Raw genomic sequence first — 23,384 nt, 5'->3', positions numbered from 1 at the left:
CGGATCTAGAGAGTAGTTACCGAGAAAAAAAACATTGAAGGAAAATCAGCCTATCGAGATTTAACAAATCTTTTGCATATTTCTAGCTGTTGTAAATGTTAAAACGTGTTCTGTTCCTTAAACATTTTAAGAGCACCTAACCCAAAAACTACATAAAGGTTTGGACCCGCTAATGCTTACACAATTTTTCTTTCGTCAATCTTTTAAAAAAATTGTTTTAAATCTTCGTTTTTTTTTTCCAGAATTTCAAAAGATTTGAAGAATACTTTAACGGAAACATCTGAAGTCAAATATGTATGAAAGAAATCCATGTTGTTTTCAATCTAAATAGCCCCATCGTTAGATGCAACCAAGAAAAAAACATTCTGTATAAGGTTTCATTTAAGGCCGAATCAGCAGCGTTCTTCTACAACATCATCATTCACCATGCGCTTTCCATTGCTGTCATGGCTGGTACTGTCCTGTTCGCTGCTGTCCTGTCTACCACAAAATGTCGAGGCGGACCTGACAGCTACCATCGATGAGGAGTTACCCATCGACTCGGTCGTCACCACCATACCACCTCACGTCTACAACAATCTAAACCCCGAACACGTGATGGTCGCCATCTTGAACCAGAAGACGCCGCCGGCGAGTTATTTTAAGATTGACCAATCCACGCGGACGATCAGTGTGGCCAGGAGAATCGACAGGGAGGAGATTTGTGACCGGCGCTATCATTGCCAGGTAATCATTCATTTACTAGCCAGTTAAAAATTTTTACTTGCCAGCTATAATTTTATCCTCGCAAAGGTAATTATTTGTTTTTCCCAGTTACAATAAAATGTTACCAGTACCAGGTAATCATTAATCCTTGCCAGATTACGCTTTATCCTAGGCAAGATGTATTTAATCCCTGATTATAAAAGAATGTGTGTTTAGTTTTACAATTGCCAGACTACATTGAACTCTTTTTATTGTATATCCGAGTCGATAGATGTGCATGTGCCTTAAAGGATTCCCATTAAACAAGTGTATCAGTGCATTAACAAGTGTTTTAATTTATTCACGGGTGTGTTTCATCATACAACTTCAAACTCTGGCGAGGAAATGTAAGATTAAAAAGTGAACCTAAATTAGTTTATATACATACATATATATATATATATATATATATATATATATATATATATATATATATATATATATATATATATATACACAGTTGCGACACACCGTTTCTGAATTAGGTTCTAAATGACACATTTTCCAGGTACAGTTCAACATCGCCATCCAATCATTGTCTCAAGAGTCGAGCGCGTTCTCCAACATTGAAACGGTCAAGGTCATCATTAACGACATTAATGACCACACGCCAACTTTTCCGGCAAGGGAAGTTACTCTAGAAATCTCAGAGGTCGCCAAGGTATTGTCTCTTTACTTACTGGTTGTTTGGGGGCTTGGGGTTTTAGCTCATTGTTTTTCTTCGTTTTAAGGTGAATGTTACGTGGTTAGGTTTTTTTATTTTTATCATAATCTCAATCGTTACATACCTGTGTTTAAGTAATATTTTAAAGAATGTGGTTTAGAGTGATCTTGCGTTTTGTGTTAATTTTTATTTTAATTAACGTTAACAAGCCACAATATCACCACTTCTTGTGATTTTAAACTGTTGTTACCAGCAATTGTAGCCACTTCTTAACAACGCTAACGCAGAAAAATTGTTACTGTGAAGATATAACCCAAAAACGATGTCATTAATAGAACCTTGACTTGTTTGGTCGTTGAGTTAATGTTTGCTCATATTATATTTAGTGTAGGAATAACCCAAACAAAAATTATCTGTGCGGTCGTGTACGTGTGTATGTGTTTTTGTGTGTACGAATGTGTGTTTGTGTGTGCGTGCGTGCGTATGTGTGTGTGTGTGTGCGCGCATGTGCGCATGTGTTGTGGCGGTAGAACAAGTAATCCGGCACAGGTGTCGTAATTTATGTTATGCCATTGATTTTCACTACGCTCGTATATTTCTAGAGATATTTGTTCTTGTACTAAGTCATTACAGTTTAAAACAATATTTGTTTTTTTTTAACCCCCAGGTCGGGACGGAGCTCAAAATCAGCGGTGCCGTGGACCGTGACGCCGTCCCAGAGTTCCAGGTCCAGAGCTACAACATGACCCCGGTGGTGGCCATCTTCAGCATCCACCCCACCAGCCACCCCGACGGCAGCAGCACCATCAACCTCCGCCTGGAGCGCGAGCTGGACCGTGAGGCCGCCGAGTCCTTCACCTTCAACCTCGTGGCCTACGACGGCGGCAGCCGGCCCAAGAGCGACTTCCTCAAGGTCAAGGTCATGGTGACGGATGAGAACGACAACACGCCCGTCTTCGATTCGCTCAAGTACCAGTGGACGGTGCCGGAGACCGAACCGGTGGGGGCGGTGGTTGGACAGGTAGGAATGAGGTAATTCATAGGTGGGTGGACAGGTAGGAATGGGGTAATTCTATAGGTGGGAGGACAGGTAGGAATGAGGTAATTCTATAGGTGGGGGGACAGGTAGGAATGGGGTAATTCTATAGGTGGGAGGACAGGTAGGAATGAGGTAATTCTATAGGTGGGGGGACAGGTAGGAATGGGGTAATTCTATAGGTGGGGGCGGAAAGGTAGGAATGAGGTAATTCTATAGGTGGGGGCGGAAAGGTAGGAATGAGGTAATTCTATAGGTGGGGGCGGAAAGGTAGGAATGAGGTAATTCTATAGGTGGGGGCGGAAAGGTAGGAATGAGGTAATTCTATAGGTGGGGGGACAGGTAGGAATGGGGTAATTCTATAGGTGGGGGCGGAAAGGTAGGAATGAGGTAATTCTATAGGGGGGGGCGGAAAGGTAGGAATGAGGTAATTCTATAGGTGGGGGCGGAAAGGTAGGAATGAGGTAATTCTATAGGTGGGGGCGGAAAGGTAGGAATGAGGTAATTCTATAGGTGGGGGCGGAAAGGTAGGAATGAGGTAATTCTATAGGTGGGGGCGGAAAGGTAGGAATGAGGTAATTCTATAGGTGGGGGCGGAAAGGTAGGAATGAGGTAATTCTTTAGGTGGGGGCGGAAAGGTAGGAATGAGGTAATTCTATAGGTGGGGGGGGGACAGGTAGGAATGAGGTAATTCTATAGGTGGGGGGGGGGGGACAGGTAGGAATGAGGTAATTCTATAGGTGGGGGGGGACAGGTAGGAATGAGGTAATTCTATAGGTGGGGGGGACAGGTAGGAATGAGGTAATTCTATAGGTGGGGGGGACAGGTAGGAATGAGGTAATTCTATAGGTGGGGGGGGGGACAGGTAGGAATGAGGTAATTCTATAGGTGGGGGGGACAGGTAGGAATGAGGTAATTCTATAGGTGGGGGGGACAGGTAGGAATGAGGTAATTCTATAGGTGGGGGGGTGAACAGGTAGGAATGAGGTAATTCTATAGGTGGGGGGCGTAGGACCAAGGTTATTTTATAATTGTAGGACAGGTAGGAATGAGGTAAATCTATAGGTAGGGGTGGGTGGATAAGTAGTAATGAGGTAATTGTATAGATGGGGGTGAATAGGTAGGAATGAGGTAATTATATAGGTGGGTTTGGACAGGTAGGAATTAGGCAATTCTATAGGTAGTGGTGGACAGGTAGCATTTAGGTAATTCTATAGGCGGGGTCGACAGGTAGGAATAAGGTAATTCTATAGGTGGGGGCCGGAAAGGTAGGAATGAGGTAATTCTATAAGTGGGGAGGGTGGTCAAGTAGGTAATTCTTTATCTGGAGTGTCTTGGGTAGGCTAGATATTAGTATGATAAAGCATTCGCTCTATACCGAAAAGTACAGTGTCAAATGAATAATTAATTTATGGATACCCTAAAACTCGGATGATGTAACGACGTGTTGTTTTTTTACCTTTTATTTGTAGGTCCGAGCTCTTGACAAAGATGGCGGCTACTTCGGGACGGTCAAGTACCAGTTCAGTTTGGCCACCCCGCCGGCCATCAAAAATCTACTGGCCCTGAACGCCACCAGCGGGGAGGTCAAGGTCGCCGGGGACCTGCGGGAAGCCCGACGGTCCGGGCCGCTGTTGGTCTACGTGGACGCCAAGGACGGGGGCTACCCGCCCCGGGTCAGCCAGACCCAGGTGCTCGTCGATATCAAGAAATCCGGAAACGACCCCCCGAAGGTGAAGGTCAACACCGTTCTGGCGGGGGACGCCACGGTGGTGTCGATCCCGGAATCGGCCGTCGTCGATTTTTTCGTCGCGTTCATCGACGTGGACGATGACGACGAAGGAGCCGCCGGCGAGGCCGACTGCCGGCTTTTATCCGGCAACGAGTTCAAGCTGAAGCCGGTGGCCCGGAAAGGTTACACCCTCCTGGTTAACAGGCCGGTGGACCGTGAAAAAAGAGACTCTTACGTCATCGTCATCTCGTGTATGGACAGGGCGCCGAATCCTCTGGAGACGCAGGTGTCCTTGACCGTGAACCTCACCGACGCCAACGACAACGCGCCGGTGTTTCAGCAGCAGGTGTACAACGCGAAGGTGACGGAAAACCTTCAGGACCAGTTCGTCATCCAGGTTTCCGCGAAAGACGCGGACTTCGGCATGAACGCCGAGGTCTTGTATTCCCTCCCCTCGGAGGTTCGCGGATACCTCAAGATCCACCCGCGGTCCGGCATCATCACTACCGCCAACAAACTAGACCGAGAAAAAAACCACAGCCTTTCCTTCGAGGTCTTCGCCGCGGACAAGGGAGACAAACCCACCACGGGCACGGCTCAAGTTTTCATCACGGTCGCGGACGTCAACGACAACGCCCCGCAGTTCAACGTCTCGAGTTTCAACTTCTCCGTGTCCGAGTGGTCAGCCAACAACAGCTTTGTCGGTCAGCTCAACGCTCATGACGCGGATTCGGGTAGAAACGGGGAGTTATATTTCTACTCAAACTCCGAAGCGACCTTGCCGTTCCACGTTTCCAAAAACGGATCCATCTTCCTGATTGGTCAAATTGACCGCGAGGTCAAGGACACCTACTCTTTTAACGTGCTGGTTTCTGACTACGGAGACAACCCGCAGACCAGTTCCGCTTCAGTGGATATTAAAATCAACGACGAAAACGACAACGAGCCTTTGTTTCTTTTCCCCACGTCTAAAAACCACACGGTTTTGATCTCGAATTTTCCAGAAACGGGAACTCTCCTCGGTCGCGTCATCGCTTACGACCTCGATCAAGGCGATTTCGCGAACCTGCGTTACACCATTTCCGAAGGCAACGAAAAAGGATTTTTCACCATCGATTCAGTAACCGGTGAGATAAAACTTCACAAAACAGAATCTTTGGGAAATCCCGCAGATTACCTACTTTCAATTTCTGTTTCCGATGTCTCGAAAACGCCGAGAAATTCCACAACGCAGTTAAAAATCGAAGTCAACTTCGCCAACAGTACGGAAACACCCGAAGATAAACGAGATCATTACGTAGTCATAGTCGGTGTCATCGCCGGCGCTACCTGCCTTCTGTCGATTATAATCGTCAGCGCCATTTTAGTTCTTCTACGTTCGGACATGCGCAGACACGCAAGGGCGGGCTCGCTGTTTAAAAACAAATTCATTCAGGGCTGCGGTCAAACGGTGGCCGTGGATACCACGCTGGTCACTGCGTTCAACGACTGCAGCCTGCCCAAAGAGACCAAAGAGGAGAACTACAGCCCGGTGAAGAAAAGTTTTGACCAGCAGAAGAAAGTCAGTTTCAACGTCAAGGACAATCTGGAAGACAGTTCTGATTCTAGACAAGTCAAGTCGCTGGGCGATAAAACGATTTACCAACCAAATTGTGTAGGTATATTTTTATTTTTTTATTGTTTATTTTTCGTGACTAAGAAAAAAAAATGAAATCTTTCGGAGCTGTTAATTATTGATATCTGATTTTGCTGTGTCCGATTTAAGAAGGCCCTTCAACAAATTCGGGGACTTTTGGTACAAATACATGAGATAACAGGACATTGGAAAAACTTCATAGTCGGTTACACCACAACATCATGAGTACACCGCGTGAACTACCGTTTTACGACCTGGGGTTCTGTCGCGGTGCAGGTGGAGTAGAGTCCTCTTTTTTTCTACCGCAACTAACTGGATTGTATTACCAGCACAACAGCCAAAAGCTTTAAAAAAAATTCTTTAAGGCGTCATTTACACATTAAAGCTGATTAAACAACAAGATTAAAACCTGTCATTACCAGTCACTCCTTTGGTCTAGTTACCAAATGTTTTATCGCACAACCACACCTCTTCCTCGTATAGAACCTTACTGTTTGATTGACAAACCAGTATTACAAGACACACAAATTTAATTAATTCATAAAAATTTAATTAGGCATCCAATTCAGTCAAATTTAATGTCAGATTGCACTGTCTTGATGTCTTGACCAACGTGCCAACTTTGAAACGAATCTGTCAGTTAGAAGTGCCCGAAATATCGCTCGGGCGTTGCGATCTAGACAGACTGACGACAGACAGAGGAAGCAAATTAAATAAAAGTTTGTAAAAATCAATGAAAATTATATTCATGTTTAAGCTAAGTGGGGTTTTATCTTACAAAACAAAAATAATGTATTATGTATTCGTCTGCAGTTTTTTCCCTCTAACAATGTATTTTTAATAAAGTTCTCCCGAAAAGTAAATAAAACGATTAGAAAGTCTTGAAAAAACTGGAAAATTATTTTACCCCAATTTGACATAATGAACTCACACAGCCTCCCCTTCCACTGTAGCTGTGCCCCCAGCCCGTCCCCGCCCCCACAGCACCCCCCTCTCTCTCTCGCCCTCGTTATGACTCGTGTCACGTGTCAGATCACGAAACGTTATGAGGCTTAAAAAACTCTAATTAGGGCTCAGCTGTCGAGGGCCACCACGCTCAACTTAGTGACATGTCGCGGTCGGGATGTCATTAGGGTTCCGAGCATTCCAGGGGAATGGCATTAGCATGCATGGCAGCATACCAAGCGAATGCTACTAGCATACATCGCACAAGTTCAGGTGAATGCTACTAGCGCGCATGGCATGGCACCATTCTAAACGAATGCTACTAGCACAAATCGCACCATTTCAGGTGAATGCTTCTAGCATCCATTGCAACATTCCATTTGAATATTACCAGTATGCATCGCAGCAATATAGATAAATGCTGCTAGCGTATTCATCACAGTAATATAGGTGAATGTTACTAGAATATGAATATCCATCGCAGTATTCTAGGTGAGTGCTACTAGTATACACCGCAGCATTCCAAGTTGATGTGAATAGCATACGCGGCAGTATTCTGTGTGAATTCTACTAGACAAGAATCCATATTTTATATATATATATACATATATATATATATATATATATATATATATATATATATATATATATATATATATGTATATATATATATATATATGTATATATATAACACCATTACCCCACACACATTTACACGTAAAGCTAGCTAACGCGTAGCCCACCCGAGTTTAAGACAATGAACCTGAAAGATGAAACCTTGTAAATTCTTCTAACGTTTTTTAGTTTGTTTCGTCTAGTCTAAAGAAATCTAGTTAAATGTGTGCAATTTATATTTTTTAGGTGTTGAGGTAAACACGAAATGCCTATCTGTGTTTTCTCTCACACATGTTTACAAATAACGAACAAATGGATTTGTGAGCTTTTACTTAGGTCCTCATGTCAGTCTATGAGTTTGTAGTTAGATATCGTCTCAATTTTTACACATCGGTAATGCGGCGATTATGGGACGGAGTGGCCTAGCGGTAGAGAGCTGGACTGCTAACCCTAAGTGTCGATTACGAATCCGGGTTCAAGTCAGTAGACCGTCCCTGAGTCCACCCAACTCTGATGGGTACCTAACTCATGTTAGGAAAAGTAAAGGCGGCTGGGCATACTGCTGACCACACTATCTCTTCATATGCTGAGGTCACAGAAACAAGTGAACTCTACTTCACTTACCCCATAGACCGTCAGGTTTGAAAAGGAACTTTAATGCGGCGATTTCTATCAAACATTCTGAGATCATATTCATTTTCGGCCTGATTATAACTAAAGAAAATATATGACTAAATTAAAACTTCAAGGGAAGGGAAACTCAGCCTATTGCTTGAAGAAATTGTGTTCCGAATATCATTTTTTTTCAAAGATAAATGACTTTATTTGGAAAATCTGAAGCAATATTGCAACTATTGACACATATTGCTTTAGCATTACTATAAGCAAAATGAAGGATGTTTTCGCTAAAATACGTGAGCAATCCAAAACAAACGCAAGTACTCTGGGATTTATAGTAAATCTTCTCAACACATGTACACATGAGATCAACATTGAGCCATTTAGAACTGATGTTGGTTCGCTTAAAAACGATAGCAGTATTTGAAAATAAAACATTTGTGGAGTGGTAAGTTCAAGAGCAAGTTAAAAGAGTTGGAGGTTCAGAAAAGCATGCCAATTATATTGCACAAGGGGACAGCTCTAAACTAAAGGATGCGAGTTGAGGCACTCATATGTGACGCTTAGAACAGTCTTCCATAATGAAACAGTAAGGTAGGAGAAGTTGACATCTGGAGTGCTGACGATCTTTAGATAAGCATATTCGTGCGAACGAGCGTTCACCTGCATAAATATATTCTTCCTTCCTTATACGGAAACCGGCTCAGAAGGTTGAATTCCATTAGCCAGGCAGGCCTCAGTGTAGCAAACTCCGACCACAAGAGTTTCCCACACATCGGTCGCTACTTCCGTCGGCTCTCACCGGGCTTTCCTTCCCCACCCACCAGACGCGGGACGTCGTCCTACCGCTTGGTACCCAGCTTGATCGAGGGGGGCGTTCGGCCATTCTTTGAACCTAGCGCATACAGCAGTTCTACTCGGCCAGATCAAAAACCTCTAGCTGCTGTTGGCTACCACTAGCCATTCCGCGCCCATTAGGGGGGTCATGAGCTTGGTCCGACTAGTGGCACTCTTCCGAAGCCACGTGAAAGCCGCAGCTTAAAGTCAAGATATCTGGTTAGGGTCGAGATCAAACCCTTCTTGGTTCCCGGCAGTCTTGCACCTCTCCTCCCCCACGCTATAATGCAGGGGACTTGGGAGTCCGACGTACCAGGCACTTCGGATAAATATATTAAAACGTAAAGTAAGAAGCCATTTAACAAATACAAATCTAGAGGCATGCTTGAAACTGTAGACAACAAGTTATAAGTAAGATTTAACCACACTTTCAAAAGGCATGCAAGGCCAATGCTCCTATTGATGTAACTACTTTAAATATTATTCAATAATTATAGTTATATTATATGAATACTAATTATATTATTCTAGCAGAACTAGTAAAAATACTTTATTTTGTTTTGTGCAAAACAGTTGTATGTTTTTATATGATCAAATATTATTTCAAATTTAAATCTATTTCAAATAATAAAATCAAATTTATTTACCTAATCCTAATTAATTACCAAAAATTGAAATTAAAATGTTAGTGGCTCTTTAAAAACTAGGACATTTTGGAATTTTTAACTTTTGGCTCTTCAGTCTCAAAGGGTTGCTGACCCCTGATCTAGCCAATAATATATAACAAAAAACTTTTTTAAATACTTTTATTTACAATAACACAAGTTACAATATCATTTACAGTAGAACTTATGTATACAATAAAGAGGACTGTCACTACTGGCAACAAAACATCAATACATAAATTCAGTTACAGAAAGCAGTAACATTCAGACGAAGTGTTACGTTGGTCTCTTGCATTTTTAAAAAGGTGATACGTGTATAAACAACAGATGTATGAAATAAAGGTGTTTGTCATGGTTGACACCATAACAAGTTTATACAATAATACAATTCCTATCAGAATGGTACACTGTATCGGTGGGGTGGGTGGGGTCATAGCGGCATGGGTTGAAGGGGGTGGGGATTGGTTGGAGCGGCGGCCCGGGACCAGGAGCAATGTTGCGTGACCTGACTGCTGTGATGGTCTAATTATAGCGTGTGTGTTAGTGTGTTTTCCCTGTCGGGTATTCGCTTAATATCAGGTTCAAAGTCTGTCTGGAGTATAATGTATAACAATATTCTTTTTTTTTTATAGATCTAAGTATAACAAGAATCTTTTTTTTTTTTTTTAACATTTAAACTTTTATTTTTCAAAATGATAATTCCTTATATTTTTTTTAAAAGTAACTATTGGTCATGACAAAGTGACTAATCATACAGTAACTTAAAATAACAATGTTTATATTAAGATGAAAGATCCAAAGATGAGAGCTCAGTAAACTACAAATTTAGGGCCAAAATTGGAAAACAAAATGAAATGTACACATAAATGAATTTTACAAAATGATAGATGACATGGGATGATAGTAACAGACAAAATGCTCAGCACATACCATATGGGGCAGTTGAATAAAGAACTTTCATGTCTTTAAGCGTTAACTGCTGTTTTCAATTTCCTTGCTGAAGTCTTTACTTCATCATTAACCATAATTAACATGTAATAAAAAAATGTCCTTGCTGGCTTGGATGTGAGAAAATCTTTACACTGTACAACACACTTTCCCAGTTTAATCAGCATTTAACTTCCATTCCAATGTCATTTAGTGTTGCAAGCTTTCTTCTACCATGTTCGAGACAAGCAACCACCCGTCTGTTGTTGAAAAACATCAATTGAATCTCCATCCTCCATTTCCAGCATAGCTGGAGTGTCCTCATCACTTATAGGATTTCCATCAAATCTTACAACTCCTGTTTGTATTCCAGCTCTATTACAATAAGCGCCCATTAACTTTCGCAGTGGTGTGTTCTTCTTAATTTAAAAATGGACTACACTACCATCTTGATCAGTTACTTTTGAATTAATGTGTTCACTTTCTTTATGGTCTTCCATTCTTTCTGTTTCACTCTCTCCGTTTAAACTCAATGTTAACAAGAATCTTTAAAAAAATCATCGAGACGCAATCAAACTAAGTCATCATAATTTGTCAAATGTATAACTGAATTAATTTATTTTCTGTAAATATCCATCATGGTTAGAATTTATAGCGTATATCCTAAAAATATATTTATGTTTACATAATTAAAACTGTTTGTTAAAGAAAAAGCAAACAGCTATTTTATCTAACATAATAAAAGTACATTTTTAGTGAAAATAATAATTGGAAAGACATTATTAAAATTATGTAGAATTGTAACAAGGTGATCAGTTATTTCCCCTACTTTTGATAATTTCCGCTCCAAAAGCAAAATCCTGCGTATGTTGGGGGTAAGGACAGTGGCGTAGCGAGGTCGGGTGTCACCCGGTGTGGCACTTAATGGTGTCACCCCCCCCCCCCCAGAGGCATAGAGAATTTCGATTTGCACCCCCCCCCCCTCAAACTTTCGATTTGCACCCCCCCTCAAACTTTCGATTTGCACCCCCCCCCCCCCGTCGAGTTTTTCTCTATATATTTTGCTATTTTTTGCCTTGGTGTCACCCCCCTAAATGGTGTCACCCGGTGCGGTCCGCACCCCCCCCCCTCGCTACGCCCCTGGGTAAGGACCTCCAGTCCAGTCTTTCTTTTAGGCATGTAACGTTAACCTATCTATCAGCCAAATAGAAGGAGAACGTCCCCGGATTCTTTTTTCGGGGTCATATGCAAATGCCTTACGGCCTAAGTGGATGAACACTTAACACAACGACCCACTAGGGCTCGAATTTAATGTCTAGGGGAGCTAGTGATACTATTGTAATTAACACTCATCCAATCTACATACGACCTTTTAATCAGCGGACTCAGAAGTGGCAGAACACAAGGTTGAACTAAATAAAATCTTTAATGTATAAAATATCAAAAACCCAACTTACACAATGTAGGAAAAAACACTATCACAGATTTCTACACTGTCTAAAAAACAGCTACAGGCCACACAACACTGCTGTAGCTTCAAGACTTACTTAGCGACAAGTAATATTAAACTAGAAGACTAAATCAACTGAAGAAAGCAAGGCACACACAGGTCTTAAGTACTCTCACGTTCAAATGGTCAGAGTCTATAGCCGGACAATATGGACGGTTGCCTGAACAAGGTAAAACGGCCCCGTAGACTGCCAGGTCAAGAAAAACTGCCTCGTATTGCGAGTGTGCAGTGCAATTAAAGACTTCTGTGACAGGGGAGGTTATCCTCAACTCATGTCGCCATTGGTTGGGATAATCATCTGATCAGAATCATTCAATCAGATTTTAATGGAAAATTTCTATGTCTCAAACACCTTAATAAGTCAGTGGAAAAACCCCAGGTGTTACACCATCATTCCATATAAGGAATTATACAATGTCAAAATAAAAATGACTCGACCTAAGTAGGTCACATCCCCTCCCTTTTTGGAAGTGACAGATAGGTTCCACAAAAACATACATAAGGAACCAATCTGGCAATGAAATAACAAAAATGTTTTACAAATGTAGGCAATCAAAATCATAATACCAGATGAAAATATCCCTGAACATAAAAGGGAAGTAACTCCAACTTTTACAATTGGTGAACGGGGAGTAACCCTTCAAAAAGTAATTATACATCAAAATCCCTCAAAAAAGGGTATTACAATATTTCCATGTGGATATTAAAAGTGGTAAACCCGCCAGGGTAAGACCTTTATTTCAATGACTAGCTACAATATCAATTGAGTCATATGAGACATATTATTATAAAAGATTACATATAATCAAAAACCACCTTTAATTAAGGTTCACCTGAAAATAAACAAAATATTCAACAGGATTGGAATTTTGAAAAATTCTAACTCACACCACTCATTTTCATGTGAGTGACACTCAAACAAAACCTGTTTATGGTCCTAATGAACCACAAAGCGTGTCACATGATCAATGTGTGTAACAAGATTTTACATCCTTGACAAACAATCAGCCACAACATTATCACTACCCTTAATGTGTGAAATTTCCAGATTAAAATTTTGGAAATATGGGCACCATCTCAATATTCTTTGATTTGTCTGTCCTAACTTAGAGGTAAATTTCAGGGGATCATGGTCAGAAAACACTCTGACTGGATTGGTTGAAGAAGAGACATAGACTTCAAAATGTTGTAATGATAAAACCAAAGCTAAAGCTTCTTTTTCAATAGTAGAATAATTCTTTTGGTTCTCATTTAACTTCCTGGAAAAAAAGGCAATGGGATGGTCAATTCCCATGTTGTCTTCTTGAAATAGGACTGAGCCAATGGCTAAGTTGCTAGCATCAATGGCAAGTTTAAAGGGCTTGCTAAAATTTGGTGCAGCCATAACAGGAGCATTTGATAAAAATGACTTAATGGTTAAAAAAGCTTCTTGACATTTATTGTACCATTCAAATTCAACACCCTTTTTCAATAATGCAGTAAGAGGTTCAGCAATAGCTGAAAAGTTTTGACAGAACCGCCTATAGTAACCAGCCATCCCAAGGAACTTTTTGATCTCTTTACAATTTTTGGGAGGTGGTAACCTTACAATAGCATCTACTTTAGCTTCAATGGGCCGAACTTGGTTCGTTCCCACTTGATAACCCAAATAGGTAATTGAAGCTTTACAGAAATCACTTTTATGTAAGTTTACAGTAAAATTCACTTCAGACAATTTTCTAAAAAGGTTAGTCAACTGAACAATATGTTCTTCAAAAGTATTAGAAAATACAACTATATCATCTATGTAGGCCTCACATTGGTCTATGTCAGCAATGACAGAGTTAATGACCCTCTGGAAAGTTTGACCAGCATTTCGCATACCAAAGGGCATACGTTTGTATCTATAAAAACCATTAGGGGTTACAAAAGCAGATATTTCTTTTGCACGGTCAGATAAGGGGATTTGCCAGTATCCTGAAAGTAAATCAATTTTGGAAATTATCTTAGCTTGACCAACTTTATCAATAACGTCTTCTACCCGAGGTAAGGGATAGGAATCAGCTTTGGTGAGCGCATTCACCTTCCTAAAGTCGGTCACAAACCTGAAAGATCCACCGTCTTTCGGGACTAGGAGACATGGGGAACTCCAGTTGCTGAAACTGGGCTCAATGATATCATTCTTGAGCATATAATCAATTTCATCTTTTATCAAAGCAGCTTTTTCCGGGTTAACTCTATAGGGGTGTTGTTTAATGGGTTTTGCGTCACCAACGTCTACATCATGAGGTGGAACCTTCGCTTCTTTGGGGACATCCCCAAAAATAGAGGGAAATGTCTCGAATAACTGAGACAATCTATGGCTTTCCTCTGTGGACAAATGCATAAGGTGGACATTCAAATTATCTAAAAAGGAAGAATTTACCAATTTTGGGGGTTTCAATTTATCATGTATCACATCATCAGAAACATTTGAACATACAGGTAAAGTAATTTTAGCTGTGGAATGAACATTGTTACAATTATCATAATATTTTTTCAGTGAGTTAACATGATACACTGTCTGTTTCTTTCTTCTGTCGGGCGTATTGACAACATAGTTCAAATCACTTAATTTTGAATGCACTGTAAAGGGTCCACAATATCTCAGGGATAACGCATTGTTCAGATTAGGCACTAACACAAGAACTTTGTCGCCTGGATTGAATGTTCGTTTACAAGAACTCTTATCATACAGTCCTTTCATTTTAACTTGGGCCTTTCTTAAGTTCTTGTGAGCCATTTCGCACACGGCTTTCAGTCGAACGTGAAAATCGTCGAAGTTTTCCACTGGATGATCACTGGTACCTGTCCAACGTTCGTGTATCAGCTTCAGGGGGCCACGGACAGAATGTCCAAACACAAGTTGAAAAGGCGAGTAGCCTAAAGAGTCGCGGCGAAAATAATCCAAGGAACAGACTCATCCCATTGGGTGTTACTGTTAGCGAATGTCCTTAGCATGGTTTTGAGGGTTTGGTGGAACCTCTCAAGTACGCCTTGAGACTGAGGGTGGTAGGCTGAGCTGGTGATGTGGGTAACGCCTAGCTTGGCTAGCGCTTCCTGAAAATGGTGACTGGTGAAGTTGCTGCCTTGATCTGTTTGCACGATTCTAGGTAATCCAAAGGTAGTGAAGAACCGGGTCATGGCTCTGACTACAGTCTTTGCCTTAATGTTCCGTAAGGGAATCGCCTCGGGAAAACGGGTACTTGAACACATAAAGGTAAGTAGGTACTCGTTGCCCGCCTTGGTTTTAAGCAAGGGACCTACACAGTCCATGACGATTTTTGAAAAAGGTTCTTCTAATACAGGAATCGGACTCAAAGGGGCCTTAGGAATTGTCTGGTTTGGCTTTCCGGCCAACTGACAGTTCGTGCAACTTCTACAGTAACGCGACACATCTTTTCTCGTTTTGGGCCAAAAGAACAGTTCTTTGATCTTCGCCGTCGTTTTAGTGACACCTGGGTGCGCTGACATTGGATGGTCATGTGCCAGCTTAAGTATTTCATGCCGATAAGGTGGAGGGATCCACAGCTGGTTTTTACCCAACCATGGTTCGGCTGGTGAGGCAATCACTGGTATAGCGCGACGAAAGAAGAGGCCGTTCTCGGAGAAATATTCTCCATCGTCAGATGATAGAGATTTTTCGACCGTTGCTTTGAGTTCCGCGTCGACTTGTTGAGCTTTAATGATGTCTTCCTGAGATATTCTCAGGGGTAAGCCCAGGCTTGTGTTTTCTGGAAGCATAGACTCCAGTTTGGGAGTCGAATTTCTTGACGATGATGGCGGGTGTGGTTCAGACGTGGTGTCAGCCAATGGTTTGGTCTGGCTTCTTGTCACCGCACATGCAGGATACAGTTCATAATCATTATCTGGAACTGTTGACAAAGGGTCTGAAACCGTACAGGGGTATACTTTGCTTCCCGCAAGGTCATTCCCTAGAAGTAGGTGTACTCCTGGGACAGGAATACTATCTATCACACCTAAAATGACCTCACCTTCGACGAGATGATGTTTCAGGGCAAACTTGTGTAGAGGGACGACCGTAGATTTTGTCCCCACTCCCTGGATAATGGAAATCCTTCCGGTGTTCGTCTCAGGTGTAATGTCCATTGAACTTTTCAAAAGGAGTGATTGTGACGCTCCTGTGTCTCTTAGGACGGTGATATTCTTCTGAGACAACGGATCACCTGGTTTGCTAATGATGGCTTCGGCAATAAAAGATGAAAAGTCAACTTTTCTCGATCTCTCGAGATCGGTAGACTCGGAAGAAACTGGATGGTGGCGAGAACAGTCAAAATGTGACTGCACATAATGTGTGGAGACTTGACTACCTTCTTGCGGACACTTAGGATTAGAGTCCTTTAGAATTCTAGAGTTCATAGTTGAACTGGCTGCTTGAGGGGATAGAGCATAGTGCGCAGAAGTACGCACCACCTCTCTGTTATATTGACGACGTTTGTAACAGTCCTTGACACGATGACCAGGCCTTTTGCAGAACTGGCATACCGCTCGACGATTGAGAGTTGATCTTGGTTTCTCTCTGGACTGTGATGTCTTCACGTGTTGGCCAACAGGATGATTGCTGCCAAAAAGGGGAAGCACGGGGTTGAGGCGGTTTCCTGACACTGGTGGTTTCTTATGCACCAACATATATGTGTCAGCCGACTCAGCAGCCTTCTGGATGTCAGTTATCTTGTTATCCAGGATGTGTAGTCGTATCTCTTCAGGCAGGGACGATAGGAATTCTTCCCTTAGGATAAGTGACCTGAGTTTCTCAAACTCAGAAACTTCCTCAGAGTGTAGCCACCTTGAGAATATTTTCTCCTTTTCAAAGAGAAATTCCACATATGATTGTGTGGGTAACTTGCGGAGTGTTCGGAATTTTGTCCGATAGGCCTCGGGCGTCAGTGCGTAGGCCTTTAAAATGGCAGTCTTGACCAAACTATAGTTATTTTGAACGTCGTGAGAGAGTGCCTGGTATGTTTTTGCAGCTTTCCCAGTAAGGACAGAGCTCAATAAAGCAGTAATGGAAGTTTCGGGCCATTCACATGTCTTCGCTAAACTCTCAAACGAGTTAAAGAACACGACCAAATCTGTTTCATCAAATTTAGGAACTAATTTCCCAAATTTGGCAATCACTTGCCCTACCGACAACTTTTTTGGATCTACCAGAGAAGTAACATCACTAACTTGACCAAACTCTAATTCCAACCTCCTCTTATCTAAAGCAATTTTAGCCTCTATCTCCTGTTTCTCTAAAGCAACTTTCTCCTTCTCTAGAGCAATTTTAGTTTCAAACTCCTTTTCTTTTAAAGCCTTCTCTAAAGCAACTTTCTCCTTCTCTAAAGCAATTCTAGCTTCTAATTCTACCTTCTCTAGAGTTTTCTCCTCGCGGAGCAACACACCAGCCAACAAACTTTCATCAAATACTCCTTCATTAATGAAATGAACAACAATTTTATCTCTCAACACCTCTGACTTCTGCGTAACAGAATAATCCAATTTCAATTCCTTAACTACACTAACCAAAACTTTTCTACTCAACTTTTCTACATCTTCAACAGTAGGATTAGCCAAAAAAGACTCCATAACACTAACTTGAAAATCACAACAAGCCTAGATTCTTTAAATTAATACACAGCGTTGGGCCGTGTACCTGACCTCTAAATGTAGGACGTGACACGTCTGCTTATTTGACCTAGATACTCTAGCCTGAGCGCGCGTTGTAAGAACACTGCGCTACTGGATATAAAAACAACTAAATCCAACTAACCTTAGTATTCAACTGATATAACCAACAACTGGAACGACAGATTAAATCTCGGCGAGCTCCCACTTTGTAACGTTAACCTATCTATCAGCCAAATAGAAGGAGAACGTCCCCGGATTCTTTTTTCGGGGTCATATGCAAATGCCTTACGGCCTAAGTGGATGAACACTTAACACAACGACCCACTAGGGCTCGAATTTAATGTCTAGGGGAGCTAGTGATACTATTGTAATTAACACTCATCCAATCTACATACGACCTTTTAATCAGCGGACTCAGAAGTGGCAGAACACAAGGTTGAACTAAATAAAATCTTTAATGTATAAAATATCAAAAACCCAACTTACACAATGTAGGAAAAAACACTATCACAGATTTCTACACTGTCTAAAAAACAGCTACAGGCCACACAACACTGCTGTAGCTTCAAGACTTACTTAGCGACAAGTAATATTAAACTAGAAGACTAAATCAACTGAAGAAAGCAAGGCACACACAGGTCTTAAGTACTCTCACGTTCAAATGGTCAGAGTCTATAGCCGGACAATATGGACGGTTGCCTGAACAAGGTAAAACGGCCCCGTAGACTGCCAGGTCAAGAAAAACTGCCTCGTATTGCGAGTGTGCAGTGCAATTAAAGACTTCTGTGACAGGGGAGGTTATCCTCAACTCATGTCGCCATTGGTTGGGATAATCATCTGATCAGAATCATTCAATCAGATTTTAATGGAAAATTTCTATGTCTCAAACACCTTAATAAGTCAGTGGAAAAACCCCAGGTGTTACACCATCATTCCATATAAGGAATTATACAATGTCAAAATAAAAATGACTCGACCTAAGTAGGTCACAGGCATCTCGTACTGAGGGAGGGGGGGAGGTTACCAGCAAAGAACGTCAACCATCCCCCCCCCCCGAATGAAATAGAGTTTATATATAGAAAATATAGTTTATTATAGTCCCCCCCCCCTTCCCGCACATTGAAAAACGTCAGAAAGAAACACTGCTCCGGTCTTTAAATGCCCACCGGCCCCGTCTGGTCTGTTACGTCACAGGATGTTCTAAGTGTCAACATATACAAAAGTGACCTATTAAACACCTAACCTTGACCTAATGACATTCTGATAACAAAACTGTGACCTCGTGACACAGCAAGTTCAAAACCTTGACCTAATAACCTACTAAATATAAAACAATCACGTTGCACAATGTTTGCTGTTTTCCTTTTTTAGCGCAATTTCCATAACTGGCAATTGCGTTTAATAATTCGTCATTTCTGGATGGATGGAAGGATGTGTGGATGTGTGGATGTGTGTCCGCAACTTTAAGTCGTATCTCCTCCTCAACGAAGCAATATCGAGGACTAGTTCCAAAAGCAAATATGTTAAGCAAGTTCCGAGGATAATTGTGGGCCGAAAAAATTCCCGGAATTCCTTCCTGGATTTCCCGGAAAAGCCAAAAAACCTCGAAAAAATGCAGTTTTTTGCCCATATCTCGGCAACCAGACCACTTAGCGACTTGAAACATTTACCAATCGATTCCTGCCATAATTTAAAACAATATTGCCGAAAAAAGTTTTCAAAAATATCCTTTCGTTCGGTCACAAAAAAATTTTTAAATTACATAAACACCTATAAACCGATCGTTCTCCTAGCTTGAATGCACCCCAGCATTATACGTCTTGTGTTTTGTCCCCGTGTGTGCTTTACGCTACGACAGAGCTATTTTTAGATAACATAAGGAAATTTCGCTTAAATTGTCACTAGACTTTTTATTAACTTGTTTCATTTAGTTTTTATGTTTAAAAAAAATGTTTTATTTACCTTGTCTGAGTATTATTATTTTTTTATTTTTTTATTTTCTCAGTCAGACGACAGTGACGCGTCGTTAGAGTCTGTGACGTCAGACAGTGGACGTGGTGCCAGTGACGATGACATCAGAACAAATATGACGTCAGGTTTGTTGTCCGCCATTACGTCCACTATTCTGTTGTTTGTTGGGTACTTTTCCGTTATAAGACACCAGGCGGATATTACTTATCGCCCAAGCAGATAGACTTCGATAGTTAACATCTTTTTAAATTAGCCGAAACCTACATTTGCATAAATATTGTGAGTCGCATCAACAATAATGGCGCATCACAATTTAATTATATTTTGAAGTTTATAAAATGTATAACAAAGCAAGTATATTATAGTGAGTACATTTTTACTTTCTCGTATACGGAGTATAGAGAAAGTATTGTACTCGCACACACAAAAATCTCAACGTCAGAATTAATTAGTTTTGCAAACTTGTCTGTCTGTGTGTATGTAAACACGATAACGTGAGTACCGTTTCAGTTAGATTGACGAAATTTAATAAGCATCGTATCACATGTGTAGTTTTTTATCAACTTTCTGGTGTAAACGGAAGTTAATACGTACTCTACTTCCGGTTTACCAAAACCCAATAACTAGAACATCGTTGAAGTTAGGTGTACGAAATTTCACAAAGTATTACATTGTTTACCCAGGTTTCTTTCCAATTTTTCCGGCGATTGGAATTTGTACTTTATTTTCGCGTGAACACGTTAACTTAATGTGGGCCTACTGTTTTAGTTAAGTAGAAGAAATTTCATAAATAATTATAAAAATCTTACACTTGGGTTATTTTCAATTTTTGAGTGATCTCCGATAGTCTGACATGGTACGTCATTTCTAGTTTCTAAAATAAAAATAATTTGTGTACCGTTTCATTTAGATTGATGAAATTGTATACATAGGAATAAGATCTAATTTTCTGGATTGTTTCAAATTTTGAGTGATTTCTGGTGAACGGAAATAGTACAGTAGGCTATTTTCTAATACTCTAAAAATATCACCTGTACCGGACAGATTTCTTTCTCATTTTTCAGTTAGGTCAAGACTCGATGACAATGCACTGTGACATATAATGGAACTTAATTCATCATTTTCCCCCCTTTTGTGCCCAAGACACATGGGGCCGCCACAGAAAGCTCCCTCTTCTTTTGTCGGTCTCTGGCAATTTTTCCTGGCAGTCCCCCATGACAGTCCTGCCTCTGTCAGCTGCTTCCCCGCCGTGCGCCTCCACGTCTCTCTTGGCCTTCCTTGCTTTCTTTTTTCTCGAAACGTCCAGTTTAGCGCCATTTCTGCGATATTTTAACAATTCATTCGTAGGACGGGCCCAATCTTCTTTTTTTTCGATTATTTCGGAAACTGCTTCCATTTCTATCTCTCCTAGTAGCCTACCATTGGAAATGGTGTTAGGCCGGTGGATGCCTTTTATTCAACACAAGCATTTAGTTTGGAAAGAGTCCAGTGATCTGTTTGTGGCGGTTGTTACTTTCCAGTATCAGCTGCCATACAATAGGACGCCAAAAACAATTACTTTGGAAAAGTCTGCATTTGGTCTTGGAGGATATTTTCTTCAATAGCCATGTTTTTGCATGGTTGCAAAGGCTTGTTGGCTACAGAGATGCGTGGTGACTTAATTAGATATTTAACAATTTTTTTAAATCAATCTTTCCTTTATAAAGTACTTATTTTCCGCTCTGTCATACGCATTGTTTTCATTCATTGGGTGCGTATTTTTTTTTGCTATTCTTTTATATTTAAAAATTAATACACGAGAAACTTTAAGGGGGATCACTCCTGCTTTATTTTGTATTCATTAACGCTGGTCGATTTTCTTTAATTACTTCCCTTTAATTACCATTGCATTTAACATCATTGTATCATTCAAACAATGGGTAGAGGGGGAATATAGTCAAAGAAAGACAACCAAGTTTTTAGAAAGTAAAATAATCTGTCCCGAGTTGTCGACATTTTAATTTAAAGTTTAAAGAATGTAAATAGTTATAATTTTTAGCAGGTATTGTATGATTAAAATGTATGCTTTAAAATTTGATTTTTTTTTTTTGCTGCGGTATCTATAGCAAAGACATCTTCGCATGTTTAACCTTGTACTTTTTTCTTTGGCTGAATTAATTTTTTGTATAAACGTATCCTTTGTTTTGACTGAATGATTCATAATGTAGTGTTTCTTTTTTCTTCTCTTCAGGTTCGCTGTTAGAGGTCGCTCGTCATTACAACAGTAATAAGGTCAAGGGTCACAGCACACACATGAGTGCGCCCGACATACACAGCGGTGCTCCAGTTCACACTTACAACGGCCGACTACACACGAACTCTCCTGGCATGAGCACGTTCAAATCCGGCCCGCCATATGGCACGCACCTGATGAATAATTCCTTTCCCCGGCACTCGCGGGGAAAAATTCACACGACACCGCCTCGGCGACCGCCTCACGTTTTGTCTACACTGATAGACGAGGAGACGGCAAGCAGCACATCCGGTAGCTACACACTGAACCACGATGACGTTCTGGATGAAATGATGCGACGAGACTTGGTCGTGTGACCTAGTTTTAAGTTAACCTCGATATACGAGACGCTGAATCGGAAGCTGTGTCGTTTTCTGCAGACGTGTTGTTTACCACGAGCCGCGGTTGAAAGTTGAAACAGATACGCCGTGTGAACTAATGATAGGCGGACAAGCACACAGTCACACACTGGCTATAAGCACCAAAACAAGTTGACTTATTTATTTCACTGAAGCAAGAAGATTGCTGCTATAAGAGTTTTGGGTCCTTGTGTATTACTCGGGACTTATGACTCATGGAGTTCACCAAAAAAAAATAAAACTGGTGACTTTTTGCTATATTTAATACAAAATTAAAGTGGGCAGTTTCATTTAGAGAAGTGTCAGTACATCGTGCGCTGCATTACAAGTCAAAACTATGCATTAAGGGACTAAGAATGCCCCGGAGGGAAAGGGGGGGGGGGGGTATTTTTCAATTTAGTAACATTAGGGAGGGTTAAATAATAAAATCGTGCGGTGTCATACTTTGGCATTTGAAACAGTAATTTTTTAACCCGGAAATAAGCATTTATTTCGCATATTTTGTAAACTGTTATAAAATTTGGTTTGTGTGTATCTTATCCTGACTAAACTCATTTCAAAACATTGTGGGGGGGGGATGTGTGACGTCGTTTAGATCGAGCAGCTGTCTTTTTTTTTTATTAATGATAGGCGACGATAGAAAAATTGGTTAAAAAAAAGGCCAAAATGCCTGAAGTCATTAAAGGACAACCCCTAAAAAAGGTACCAATTTATTTTTTTTGACTGATTAAAATCAAATAACAAGTGGCGTGGTTGATTCTTTCAATAACGCACCCTCCATTTCCCATAAATATAATGTTCGTATGTGTAATTACAAATTACAGAAGGTCTGATTGTGTTTGTCATGCTGTTGTTTGATTGTGTTTGTCGTGCAGTTGTTTGATTGTTTGTCTTGCAGTTGTTTCATTGTTTGTCGTGCTGTTGTTTGACTGTGTTTGTCGTGCAGTTGTTTGATTGTTTGTCTTGCAGTTGTTTCATTGTCTGTCGTGCTGTTGTTTGTTTGTGTTTGTCAAACAGTGTCTTCTAGAACGGTGTCAGACTCCACCTGCTGTGCAAATCGTGGTTTTCTTGAGGTTTTCTTCGTAAATGAAAAGAAAAGCCCTGTCTTTTGATATATGAACGGTACCACTGAGTCAAAATGTCCGGATGGATACAGATTTCCGGCAGGACAATTGTCCCCTCGAGGACATTGATGTCCAGGAGG

The 23,384-nt window shown here is 40.9% G+C and overlaps 1 protein-coding gene across 1 annotated transcript; it reads left to right on the top strand.

Annotated features, from left to right (window-relative positions):
* Positions 1 to 426: 426 nt before the first annotated feature.
* On the top strand, positions 427 to 22,539 carry LOC131947731 (protocadherin-7-like). Its single transcript, XM_059309015.1, has 6 exons — positions 427 to 726; positions 1,253 to 1,405; positions 2,076 to 2,429; positions 3,917 to 5,830; positions 19,584 to 19,674; positions 21,780 to 22,539. Exons 1-6 carry the CDS (start codon positions 427 to 429, stop codon positions 22,136 to 22,138), a joined length of 3,171 nt encoding a protein of 1,056 aa, XP_059164998.1. The 3' UTR covers positions 22,139 to 22,539.
* Positions 22,540 to 23,384: the final 845 nt, after the last annotated feature.

Source organism: Physella acuta, unplaced genomic scaffold (assembly GCF_028476545.2).
Source record: "Physella acuta isolate Inbredline_101_S28 unplaced genomic scaffold, ASM2847654v3 ptg000605l, whole genome shotgun sequence".
Classification (NCBI taxonomy): Eukaryota; Metazoa; Mollusca; class Gastropoda; family Physidae; genus Physella; species Physella acuta.
This window is presented reverse-complemented; position numbering and strand designations above follow the sequence as displayed.